Source organism: Typopeltis vanoorti, chromosome 18 (assembly GCF_054136105.1).
Source record: "Typopeltis vanoorti isolate ZY-2024b chromosome 18, IOZ_Tvanoo_1.0, whole genome shotgun sequence".
Lineage (NCBI taxonomy): Eukaryota > Metazoa > Arthropoda > Arachnida > Uropygi > Thelyphonidae > Typopeltis > Typopeltis vanoorti.
The window spans coordinates 11276630-11290271 of NC_143566.1; the positions used below are offsets into that span (position 1 = coordinate 11276630).

Sequence of the window (13642 nt, forward strand, 5' to 3'; positions counted from 1 at the left end):
ATTTTTCTTTTGAACAGGTCCCATTTCAATTAAAACAACTGGTAATTTTTCATGAATATTTCCCCATTCACCTGGATCTTCTAAATTTACAGAGACTATCAATGTGCTAGTTTCCTGGTCAACTACAACTAAATCCTCTCCTAACTGTTTTTCACTTAAATCATGCATCTTGTTATTTTATTCAATAGTTGCAATAGTAGTTTCATGCAAACTGGATGATGTGCACGGTTCTTCAACTCTGATTTCTGATGTCGAGTTGGTTACAATCTGCATCAGAATATTTTAATATTTTAACAAATTTATTAAGAGCCCCAGTTTGTTTCTTAATAGCTGCTTTTTTCGTAGCATGACGCTTACGATTTTGTGCACCGGATAACTTTTTTTTTTAATTTTTGATTCCATTTCTATTTTATACCCACAAGAAATTATTACACAACACGACACAGAGACGAAATAATAGTCAGAACTGCGCTACTGTCAGTAGCCTACTGAGATGCGTATTATATTACACAACACGACGCAGAGACGAAATAATGGTCCGCACTGCGCTACTGTCAGTAGCCTACTGAGATGTGTACCCTATGACTGGTTAACTAGCAACAAATGTTTTGTACGAAATTTCGTTTCTGCGCATAAAAACCGTTCACCGTTGCACTTTAGATAGACTGCAGTAGACACAACATTCTGCAAGCAAGCATTTAGCCTGCTCTCGCTGCAAAATTATAAACAGCCGGCTGATCAAAGAGGCGGCAATATACATTTTTTTTAATTATTATTCGGTGTATCCGGCCTTATTTATTTTAATATTGACCTTTCTAAGAATTTTTTGTTTTTATGATAAAAATTTTGTTTCTTAAAAATGAACTTACGAACCGTGTCCCAGCGGCGGCGCCCCCTTCGTAGCGGTGCCCGCATGCTCTTCATGCCTGTTTCTGCCGGCCCTGATAACCTACACCTGAATGCGTTTGGTATCAGGAGTCAAATACTCATAGCTGGTATGAGACAACACAGAGAATCAGGGAATTTAAATTATAAAGGGAGGAATAAAGGTGTGAATGTGAGTGTCAGAGCGATAGCGTTATATAACTAGGTTATATTTCTGGTCTGTGTTCGTCTGGTTCTGACCGATCAAATGTGTGCAAAGATGTTTACATGTGAAAAGCATTAGAGAAGAATAGAGATCTGCAAGTTGTCCAACTGTGTCAGGCAAATTGCAGACAAGACAATACAAAAGAAATCTATTTTGTCTGTACGCGAATGCTAGGAGTATCAGAAACAAAGCGATAGAGCTTGTTGCCTTACTATGTTGCGACCTCTGATTATAGGAATTAGTGAAACCTGGTTATCAGAGTCAAAGTTACTAACTGGTATCGAGTGCCAAAGGCAGTACTTTTAAGCAGAATAGAGAGAATAGGAGACGAGGGGACATGCTGCTAATGATATTGGATCACTTGAATCCAGTTGGAGTTGAGACCTATGATTGTAGTAGTACTACTACTACTAACAGTATTTCATGTGGCAGTGAGTTTCAAGATATCTGGTGTGACGTAGAATCTAACAAGATCAATTAGATTCGAGTGTTAGATTTGCATATCGTGTCAGAGGGCGTTTCAGTTAAAGATGTAACTACTCTGCCTCCGATTGGTGACAGTGATCATGTGATACTCACTTTGGAAGTGACCAAGTTTATGAATGTTCCATTCAAAAAGGTTACATGCGGAACTACAAAGCAAGAAATTATAACCTACTGAGGAGTATACTAAGTTAAGCGGATCGGTTGATGGATTGGAAGAATATCGGTAGTGCATGGGATGCATTTAAACAATACTTAATGATGCGATATACAGAGTATGTTCCGAGTGTTCGAAGAAAAAATAGAGTAGGGGTCAAACGGATAAGTAATCTCATTAAGCAAGAGATTTGTAAGAAAAGAACGATGTGGAAAGAATACCGTGTGCATAAGGATGATGTCCGCTATGAACGATATAAGCAGCAGACTAGAATAGTCACAACTGTTTTACGGAAACCAAAGTGGCTCTGCTTCCTAAAGAAAACCCATAAGATTTCTATCGATAATCTGAAGGTAAAAAATGAATGAATATGAAAGAATAACTCTTTTAAATCTTGATGGTGTGAGGGTTAGCGATGCAGTGAGTTGATGAGTGCCCATTTTGTTAAAAGCTCTCAACCTGGTGTATGCAACATTGCTAGATCATCTCTTCACTATATGAAGAAACTCAAGGTGTATGAGGATATTAGAGCTGTTGCACAGATTGAATAAGAATTCATCAATAGGGACTGATGGGATATCATCCGTGTGGTTAAAGGTTGTTGAGCTTAACTTGCCATTCCTTTTACAAAACTGTTTAATATGAGTTTCCGAACAGGGAAGATTCCGCAGAAATGGAAGGAATGCATGGTAATTCCATTGTGCAAAGTCCGATGTATCCAACAATCTATCAATTAATATCTCCGGAGTTGTGAAGATTTTGAAAAAATAGGTTACAGCTCGTATTCAGAAATGGATTGAGAGTGAATCTCTACTTTGCAATGAACAACACGAGTTTGTTAAGGAAAGGTCATGTTTTAGCAACTTGCTCGCATTCTATAACAATGTTACCACTGACCTAGACAAGGGAAATGGATACACCATGATATGTTTGGATTTTGCTAAGGCTTTTGACAGAATACAGCATGGCAGACTGCTGCATAAATTGAAAAGAGAAAATGGTTTGGGTTATGGAATATTATCATGGATAAGAGGATGGCTGACTGACAGATATCAAAAGTGGTATATGGGGAATGTGAGTCTGCAAGATTTAAGGTAACAAGTGGTGTACCAAAGGATCAGTGCTTGTTCTACTGTTATTCATTCTGTACATTAATGATATTTGGAAGGATTTGACAAGCGACATACAGCTATTGCTGATGATGCAAAGATACGTAAGAAAATTAGGAATGCTGCTGATATGCAGTACTTGTAGAATGATTTGAATAGGTTGAAATTGTGGGCATGAGAAAATGGGTGTCAGTTCAATATCAGTAAATATAAACATTCACTATGGCGCGATTAGATATCCAATGTCGTATTATATTGGTCGGATTAGGCTAGCAGAAACTGATGAGGTGAGAGATCTTGGAGTCTTAATAGATAGGAAGTTGAAGTTCAGGGGCCATGTGGCAAAGATTGCAAATACAACTCAAAAGATAATTGGAATGCTGAAACCCATGTTCACATGTAAAGATAATTATGTCATTTTGCATCTTTATATGCTCTCACTTGGACTATTGTGTGCAGGTCTTGCTCCTGGTTTACGTTATGATTCTGATATATTGGAGAGAGAGAGAGTACAAAGGAGAGTGTTAAGAATGACATTAGGATTGTGGAATAGTGATTATGAAGACAGATTGAGAATTTGTAGCCTGCAGACACTAGCAAACAGGAGAAAGTGAAGTGATATGATTGGAGACTTACAAACTTTTGAAAGGGTCATACAGGATTTGAATTGATGGAATTTTTCAATTTATGGAGGTTTGGATAGGACAGAGGGCATTGGAAGCTGAGAATGAAGGCCGCTAAGAAGGGGCTGAGGGTTAAATTTTTCTCTCAGGGGGTAGTGCGTGATTGGAATGGATTGCCATTGGATGTTTTAAATGCAAACAGTGTGAATTAATTGAATAAGTATTATATCTGGTGTGTTTAGTATGTGGCCTCCCTTGATCAGTCTCTGACTGCCTGGAGGCCTCTTTTAATAATAATAATAATAATAATAATAATAATAATAGAAGCATATAAGTGACAACGGTTTATCGGTTGACACTGAAGACTTTTTCAGTACATGGAAGTTCGAGAGGAAAAGAATTATGGGTCGCCATGGAAAATGTGTTAAGGCGTGGTTACACGGGTGTTCAGAGTAGATTTTTTTTTTTTTTTGAAGATGGTAAATGGGTTGCTAGAGGTGTATCATCAGTGAATGACGGTAGGTATTGTGTGAATAATTGATCTCTCCTGACTCCATGCATAATTTTGTATAATAATAATAATAATAATTTTTGAGCTATACTTGAAATATGTTTACTGTAGAGAAAATTTATATTTCTTAAATTATTTCAATTATTTGTTTAAAAAAACAAATTTTTTTAAACATTTTCATAAAGATTTCTGAATTAAGCCTCTCAAATTAGTATATTTTGATATTTGGAATTGCTTGAAAAAAATTTTTTCCCTCCTAAAACATGTTTTCATTCCTCTCTTTTCCATCTCCCGTTATCTTGAGTTATTATTATTATTTTTTTTTTTTTTTTCCTAGCAAAAAAAGGGTTAGTGGATGTGTTCGTATAGTTTGGGTGTGCTGTTCGAATACGGCATTATCGCGAACTAGCCATGGCTTACGATATCCTGGTATGCTTTAATTATTTATACTCTTTTGTATTATAAGTTTTTTCCCATTAATTACGTTTTTCATTTCTGCTTCTAAATGGATGGAATTAATTTATTTTAAAAATGCAGTTTAATTCTATTTGTTAGTGTGGGTTAAATAAAATAAGTTCAATGAGGTGATTTATGTTTACACGTGGCATTGAGCGACGAAAGTAGTGCTCAACTGAATATGTTAATTGCAATGCTCATTATAATATCGAGTTTTTAAAATAATTTACAAGTAATATTAATGGTGTAGCAGCTCTCCAAGAGCCAACCATATCATTTAAATTCAGTAAAACGAACAAATCACCCCCTCCCTCCCCATGGGAAACAGAAAACACCGTAAAACATTTAGAACTAATATCAGAAACGCAGCTACCAAACACCTCTTGCCTGCAGCCCTCGAGAACTATTATTATTATTATTACGGCAACTCCAAGGAGTCCTTAGACTCATTGAGGGAGGCCCTAAACAGCTACTCAACATCCACTCAGTATCTATCATACTTTACCTTGAACTCATTCACAGTCATGGCACCCACAACATGACTATCGTAATGTACATCTACTATTGGGAAAAAGAAAAAGCATATCCACACTGCTGACCCTCTGCCCACAACTTGCCTTCGCCACATAAATCACACTACCATACACACCTGCCACAAAATACGTCTTATTAACCCCCCCCCATCCGAAATATTATTATTATCATCTACACAATTAAAAACACCAGCATACAATACCACATTCTTCATAACAAATAAACTCCATTTCCTAATATAAAATTAATGAAAATAAATATACAATCATAGCAAACAAGAACACAGTCAAAATAATATTAACCAAACCCACTTCAAGAAACTACAAGAGAAAGCATGTAAAAACACTAACCGGAAGCAATTTCAGTTAAAAAAAAAAAAATATCAGAATAATTGTTTCTATTCTTCTGTGTGGTGGTGTATTGCTTTCTTATGTTCCACTCCATTGACCTAGTGACATAAGTTCTGGTGATGTCACCAATGCACCTCTAATTCAATCACATGGTTTGATTTGTGTCTCTTATTGGAAAGCAGGCTTGGTTTTGAGATCAGAATTTAGGATTCCAGAATATAGCTGATATTCTGGAAGTTTTGCTAGTTTGGTTTGTGTAGCATACGATCATCATAGAAATTGTGGATTGGATTTGCAGTCAACTGCAAATCCAATGGTAGAAGCCCACACCGTTAGTTCCAGAGTTTGAAGATAAAGATCCATTGCTACCACCACCTACTTACCCAACATTGCAGGACTTATTGCAGTGTGAATGTTTTAAACAAAACATTCATGTTGTTCATCTTAATCATAACTTGATTACTAAAGTTCTCTTCTTATTGGGCTTTCCAATTCAGTATTGCTGGGTCACATGATTTAGAATTGTACACAGGAGGAAAAGAATATTTCTCTAGAAAATTACAAAGAAATGTATTTAATTTTACTGCTAGCTAAGCATAAAAGTAAGACCATAAAATTTTTTATAGATTTGAGGGATAGATAATAGGTTGCAGTGTAGGACTGTTCCTTCAAAAGTGAAATGTCTAGTCACTCTACATGCAGCATATGCCATCGACACGGTGTTAGTAACAAACAAACTTTCAGTGCTCTATGAAAACATATTGCATTTTACCCTAGTATATAGAATATGTCAGTACTGGTTGCAAGGGACTGATGTGTTTATGTGTGAGGATGCAAGATGGGGAATTTTTTTAATCATCAGCACATTTTGTGGTGATAGTTGAAGGCTGCTATAATATGTGCAACATAGAGTGAAGGGGAGGGGGGTTTTATGTGTGCAACATTAATAGAAGGGCATAGGCAAGGGATCAGCAGGTATCTCAACACTTGTGTTTTCATTCTGTAGAGCAGAATGCTAGAAGAATACACACAGTTAACAGATATAATACATTTGAATCAAAGCCTTAATTGCTTTGGCTGTAATTTCAAAAACAGTCAATTCTGCTGCAAAACTTGCATCATGTGAAATTCTCAGAACATTCCCAAATGAAGCCTTACTCCATAACACTACAGATGACCAACGAATGAGCATCTCAGATATGCAACTTTAGGACTTATGTTAACAGTGCAGATTTTTTTGTGGAAACCACTGACATGCTTACAATTTTGGGAAACAGGTAGGAAGGGCATTGTGGATGTCATTTCAGTTATTTGAAGAATGTATCATTCAATGGAATGTATCAGTCCATTTAAATTGCCAGCCAAGGCCAAAAAAGAAATTAAAAAAAAAAAAAAATTGTATCATTAATAGATGATAGACAGTATGTTGGAGGCTTAATGGATTTTTTACAACACTCAAAAATAATTAAAATAGATTCTCAGGCCTATAGTAGATGCTACCAATGCACTTTGCTATAGACTATCTAAACAGCTGGCCAACTCTCTGATCCCCCTCGCCGGAAGGTCCCCTTCCTATATAAAAAACTCGACCCACTTTAAAGCCCTCACAGAAAATTTAACCTTGAAGAAGACAGACATATTGGTAAGCTTTGATATCTCCTCTTTGTTTACCAATATTCCCTTAATTGACACCTTATCTCTCTTAGAAAACGTTTTTCCCTCTGACATCTTAGATCTCTTTTCCTTTGCCATTAACTCTGGATATTTCTCGTGGAACAACAAAATCTACAAGCAGATAGAGGGAACTGCCATGGGTTCCCCCCCTCTCACCCCCCCTTGCCAATTTCTATATGGAAGATTTCGAAAAACGAGCCATAGACTCAGCCCCACTCAAACCTTCTATCTGGCTAAGATATGTAGATGATGTGTTCTCTATTTGGCCTCATGGCCCAGACACGTTAGACTCCTTCCTCAGTCATCTCAATAGTCTACATCCAAGAATCCAGTTCACTATGGAAAAGGAAAAGAACAATTGTTTACCCTTCCTAGACACCTTAGTCACACGCCTGCCTAATGATACACTTACCTTCACCGTATACAGAAAACCCACACACACAGGCAGATACATTCACAAACTCTCCCACCACCACCCCTCTCAACAATATGGCATTATTAAAACTCTTACCAAGAGAGCCCACAATCTTTGTTCCAGTGGAACCGCCCTCACTAATGAGCTTAACCACATACACAGCACTTTCCTCTCCAATGGCTACAGCGATCACAGTATCAAAAAAATAATCAACTCCTCCCCCATTCCCCTTCCTTCTCGTCAACAAGATTTTAAAAATGCCATCACCGTACCCTACATCCGTGGCACATCTGAAAAAATAGCCAAGATACTAAAACAATACAATCTACACACAGCATATAAGCCCCACCGCAAACTGGCTACCCTTTTCCGTTCTACGAAAGATCAGCTCCCTCCTCTCTCTCTGCCTGGAGTTTACAAAGTACCCTGTTCCTGTAAGCTGGCGTACTTTGGACAGACAGGCAGATCAGCATCCATCCGTCTAGAGGAACACAAGTCTTACATCTTCAAACACAACTATGGCCATTCAGGCTTGGCTGACCATGTTTTGGACACCACCCATAGAGTATCATGGAAGAAAACCACCATGCTCCACCACAGCAAATTCAAGAAAGAGAGACTTTTCTTAGAAGCAGCAGCAGCTCTCAAAAACCAACCAAATCTCAATAAATATGGTTGCATTAAGCTTCCGAAGATTTGGGAAACACTCATCACCAGAGTTCCCACCTTACATTCCAGGCCACCTACTACTGCCCTTAGAGGGCGCTCTACCTAGATAGGACTTTAGTGTCACCCACGTGGTTGGGCTTAGTATTGTTTGTTATTTGTGCATATGTTACATTAATTTTTTTTGTAATCCCCGTAGATGTCCTAGTGACTAGGACGAAATATAGGAAGTATTAAAGTCTATTTTAATTCTTTTTGAGTGTTGTAAAAAATCCATTAAGCCTCCAACATGATGTCCTCACAGCACTTAAGCCTCTACACACGGATAGACAGTAAACTTTACAAGGTTTCAGTATTTGAATTTCCTATAGTACAATAGAATTTTTTATTTGTTCTGAGTGTGAGCTAAAACCCACATGTAGAGATTTAATATTGGGGGGTAGAATGCTTTTTAGTAAAAGTCATAGCTATGCAGCTGACATAATTGTATACTTCATATTACTGATACATAGATTAGTTAGTTCCAACCTTTAGCAAATTGAACTTTAGGGTTTAAGCAGGCCTGTCCTAGTAGAAGCAAGAAAATCAAAATTTGTTTCAGAAAATTATGACAGACAAATCAACTATTAAATAGATAATGCATGATTTTCTTGAAGCTGCTAAAACAGTTATTAATTTTTCATACCTGCTTCTTATGATACGAAAAGTGAAGTTTTAAAAGGGTAATGAATAACTCCATTTTATCATTTGTGAGAGAAAACAGACAGCAATATACCCAGTCTATTAACTAATTCCCATTCAGTTTTGCTGTCTGTTTTCCCTTTTCTTGGCTCAACCTTTGCTTTCAGGTGGCCATATTTGCACCTTGTATTGTGCAGTCACTGGTCTTTTCACTTATCTTAAGTGTTTTTTCTATAATGCATTTTTTTCTATTGTGATAAAAAGTTATTTATTTTAGACACCTAGTCTTTGTGACATGACAGTGCAGCCAAAAATTCAGCCAGCAAGAAGGCCAAAAAAATTCAGCTACTCTGTGTAATAATACCATGGGATAATAATAAAAAACATGTTTTTTATTATTATCCCATGGTATTATTACACCTTCTTCTGCAGATTGTCCCACTTAAGTAGGGTTGCTGTTCTCAGTGAGTCTCCTCCACATCCTCCTGTCTTGGGCTGTAACCGCATCAAAGTTCATCCTCAAGTCCTCCTCCACCAACTCCCTCCATCTCTTCTTTGGCCACCCGTGCTTCCTCCTCCTCTGCACATCCATTTTTTTTTCTTTTTTTTTTAAGCTGTACAGTTAAGGATGCAACACACTTACTTCTCGTTACCCTTTCATGCATTCAAGCCATATATATACAACTCATTATAGTAGAGTGTGTTACTGGAGTCATAAAGCAGGTTGCTGACAAATTCTCACAGTGGCATTTTTCTACTTTTTTCTGAATGCTTACAGCTTGATTCAGCAGAAAACTTTGATGAAAGTAGTACTTTTATTTTTTATATCAGACCCATATATGAAAAATCATGAGCTATAGCACATCAGTGCTGTGTGTTGGAGGGGAGATATAACTTAATTGGCACTGTAATTGAGTAAAATTAGAAATGAGATTTCCACATTAATTTTTAAGATGTCATTGTAAGATAAGACCTCAGTGCTGTGGAGTTCGAAATCTTGTCTCTACTCACATGCTAAAATGACTACACAGTGATATTGGTATGACTTGATGACATACTTTGACAGAATTCTGTGTGGTGCATTATGCCAAAAATTAGAATGGTTGGGAGCAGATAATAGCTGGTTGTGTGAATAAGAAAATAGTTATTATAAAAAGATTGACCACATCAATATGAACAGGGCTCGACAAATTATGCAAAATTCTACTCGCCACAACAAAAATGTACTTGCCCAAGACCCCCTTCACATTTTTTAATGATATGCTGATAGGAGTCCATAAAATGATTAGTAGTACTTGTATTGTTTAGAGAATATTTCTTTTTGTGAGAACCATTTCAAGAAGTCAGTAAATAAGTATAGGAAGAAAAATAAATCAACATCGATTTTTTTGTGAAGTATAATTTGTTACATTCATTTTTGTTACTAGTAGAATGACCCTTTATATTACACATATTCTTTTGTGTTTTCTTAAAGTTAAAAAAAAAATCGTTTATGAAGTTATTTCTTATTACATAAAAAGGAAATGTTTTGTCTAGTCTGCACCATGGGCAAATGGATGAGTGAATTTGTTAATCCCTGAATATGAATGACTACAATTTTAATATACGTTTTGCATCCATGGCAACTTTGTTGTGTATACACGTCAAGGCTAGTTGGGTAGTTAAAGGGTATTAGAGCAGTATTAGTGGGCCATGAAATCAGTTTAGTGGGTTGTGACCATTTTTTTTAGAATGAAATAACGAAATTCTTTATATGTACCCTTAGAGGGTATACAGAATATTGTTATAGTGCTATTACATGAAAAAATTACATCAATACTAACTTTCAATCAACAATTTCCTCCATCAAAAGAAAGATTCCGGTATTGCGACCACATGTTTTTTAAGATAAATAAAAATAAACAAACCCGATTTCGTATGTCGTTTGACTTACATCTTCAGGGGTTTAAAGGTAACTAAAAGTTTAAACACAAGAAATTAGAAATTACTCAAAATAGTCCATTCTATGATGTTATGGCTGTCTAACTGTTCATTAAATTAAAAAAAAATCCGAATTCAGAATCTGTGCATGCTAAATTTGAAGAATGCTGGATGTTGTCATGTTCTGTTGTTCACGTTCACGCTGTCCGAGATCTGACTTAGGTATATTTTTTATCAATGCTGACCAAACTTGGTGTAGAATTAGGCCCTATTGCATTGGAATTCTAAGCATATTAGCAGCAGCTTTAAATTTCCTTGTGAGACAGTTTTTTCAATATAAGACATGTTCGTTTTATGCCAGAGTACATTATGGCCAGTGGAAGTTGTCTGGGATGCTAGGCCTGATTTGTGTTATCCCCTTTTTTGCACGTCTTTTTGGTGTTTGTTCATACGAATTTCCCCTGATCTTCCCGTCTGGCCTACGTAGCAGATGCCACAGGAACAATGAATTTTATATACACCTGGTTTTTTTTTAAAGGGTGATGTGGAGGTTTTGGGCGATGTAGAAATTCTGATATTTTTTCTAACAGAAGAAAAGCAACTTTAATGTTATGTTTGCTTTAATTTGGCCAATTTGTCTGTAACATTCTTGATGTATGGTAGCGTGATTGCGATCTTGTTTTTGTGAGATGCTTGTAGGAGGTGTGTTGAGGATTTTCTTAATTATCTTAGGTTCAAAACTATTTTTTCTGAGGATCTGTGTTAAATAATGTAATTCTTCATTTCTCTTTTTTTCTGTGCTGGAAATATTGTAAGCTCTATCCCTCAAGGTTTTTATTAAACTTATTTTTTACCTGGGATGGTGGTGTATATATAATTCATTGTTCCTGTGACATCTGCTATGTAGGCCAGGCGGGAAGATCAGGAGAAATTCGTATGAACGAATGGCAAAAAGACGTGCAAAAAAAGGAGAGAACACAAATCAGGCCTAGCATCCCACACAACTTCCACCGGCCATAATGTACTCTGTTATAAAACGAACATGTCTTATATTGAAAAAAACTGTTTCACAAGGAAATTTAAAGAAGCTGCTAATATGCTTAGAATTCCAATGCAATGCAACAAAAACCAGGGCTTAGTTCTACACCAAGTTTGGTCAGTATTGATAAAAAATATACCTAAGTCAGCTCTCAGACAGTGTGAACATGACAACATCCAGCATTGTTCAAACTTAGCATGCACAGATTCTGAATTCGAATTTTTTAATTTAATGAACAGTTAGACGGCCATAACATCATAGAATGGACTATTTTGAGAACTTTCTCATTTCTTGTGTTTAAACTTTTAGTTACTTTTAAACCCCTGAAGACGTAAGTCAAATGACATACGAAACTGTCGGGTTTGTTTATTTATCTTAATAAACGTGGTCACAATACCAGAATTTTTCTTTTGAACTGCTAAACCACAGAAATCTACGCCTACAATTTCCTCCATATCAGTCTGTTATCAAGACTCTAACATTATCTGATCTTGATTACTGTCTTCTAAGGCACTTTTTACTTTATCATCCACCTACATATTGATCTTCCTCAGGGTCTTTTTCCAGCCAACCTGGCAAAGAACACTTGTTTTGTGATTCTGGCAAATTATTCTTTTAAAAGGAAATATAATAGAAAATAACAGAGTGTATCTCATAGATTTTGTAGTTTTAATACATTCACACTGGACAGCATCATTTTCTGCGTTTCTCTTCGAGAAACTCACTTGAAGATATATTATCTCCCTTCAGTGATGTGCGTGCTTTTTTTTTTTTTTTATACTAAGTTTCAAACATATAAGACATGAATGTTTTTGATTTGATTGTAATTGTAAAATAGTATTGTCTCAGCAATAATGTATAGTATCTATGGTAAGAATTGTTTATCATTCTGCAGAGTCATGTCATTTTCATTCCTGATATCTTCAATTTACACTAATTGTCACTATATACAGAGTGACCATAAAATAATTTTCCCTCTTTGGAGGCATCTGTAGCTAAAACCAATAAACAGAGTGAGAACAAATTTTATATTGAGACTTTTGAAGACATGGGGAGATGATTTCCACAAAAAAAAAAAAAAAAAAAGATTTAGTGCCAAAAGTCGCCGATAGGGGAAATTTTGGTGCTGGTGGAGCCGAAAACAAGTAGATAATTACATTAAAGGCAGATAAAATGGAATAATAACATTTCGACGGTGTAAGCGATGCTGCGTCACTCATTCCAGCTGGATATGTGGCACGTTACAATGATAATAAGAATAATAATAATTAAACTAAAACAACAACTTGCGAGAGACACAGAAATTAATGTAGTGATTGAATTCACAGGAAATAATGTTTTATTCCTCAGAATCAGGGTCCCCTGGACCACATACACAATTTTCAATGTGCTGACCTTTCTTGTGTACAACAAATTGCATCCGGTGGGCAACATGCTCTACAGCTGAGCGTAAGGAGTCAGATTGGATGTTCGTAACAGCCCGTTTTATGTTCTCTTTCAAGACATGCAAGTTGGGAACGCCACCAACATACACAACGGATTTACACAACATACACCACAGCCAAAAGTCACATGGAGTGATGTCCGGGGATCGAGGCGGCCATGCTGTTGGAAAGAATTGACTGATAATCCTCTCGTTACTGAAATGCTGGCGTAAAAGGCACTGTACTGAACATTCAATGTGTGGCCGTGCTCCATCCTGCATAAAAATTATGGAGTCCAAACATTGTCTTTGCTGTAATGCAGGAATGACAAAATTTTCCACCATTTGTTGATGAATCTCTCCAGTAATGGAGCAGGTTACTGGACCTGTAGGGGTAATATGCTCAAAAAAAGTATGGTCCTATTATGAAATCGGCTGTGAAGCAACACCACATAGTTACTTTTGGAGAATGCAGTGGTACTTGCTGGATCGCTTGGGGATGTTCAGATGC

The 13642-nt window shown here is 36.5% G+C and overlaps 1 protein-coding gene across 1 annotated transcript in view; it reads left to right on the forward strand.

Annotated features, from left to right (window-relative positions):
* The first annotated feature begins 4310 nt into the window (after positions 1-4310).
* Positions 4311-13642, forward strand: part of kud (oligosaccharyltransferase subunit 5 kud) — a 47356-nt gene continuing 38024 nt past the window's right edge. Inside the window, exon 1 of the mRNA XM_090408596.1 lies at positions 4311-4402. Coding sequence (XP_090264722.1) covers positions 4385-4402 — 18 coding nt within the window. The 5' untranslated portion in view covers positions 4311-4384. The remainder of the gene's footprint in view (positions 4403-13642) is intronic.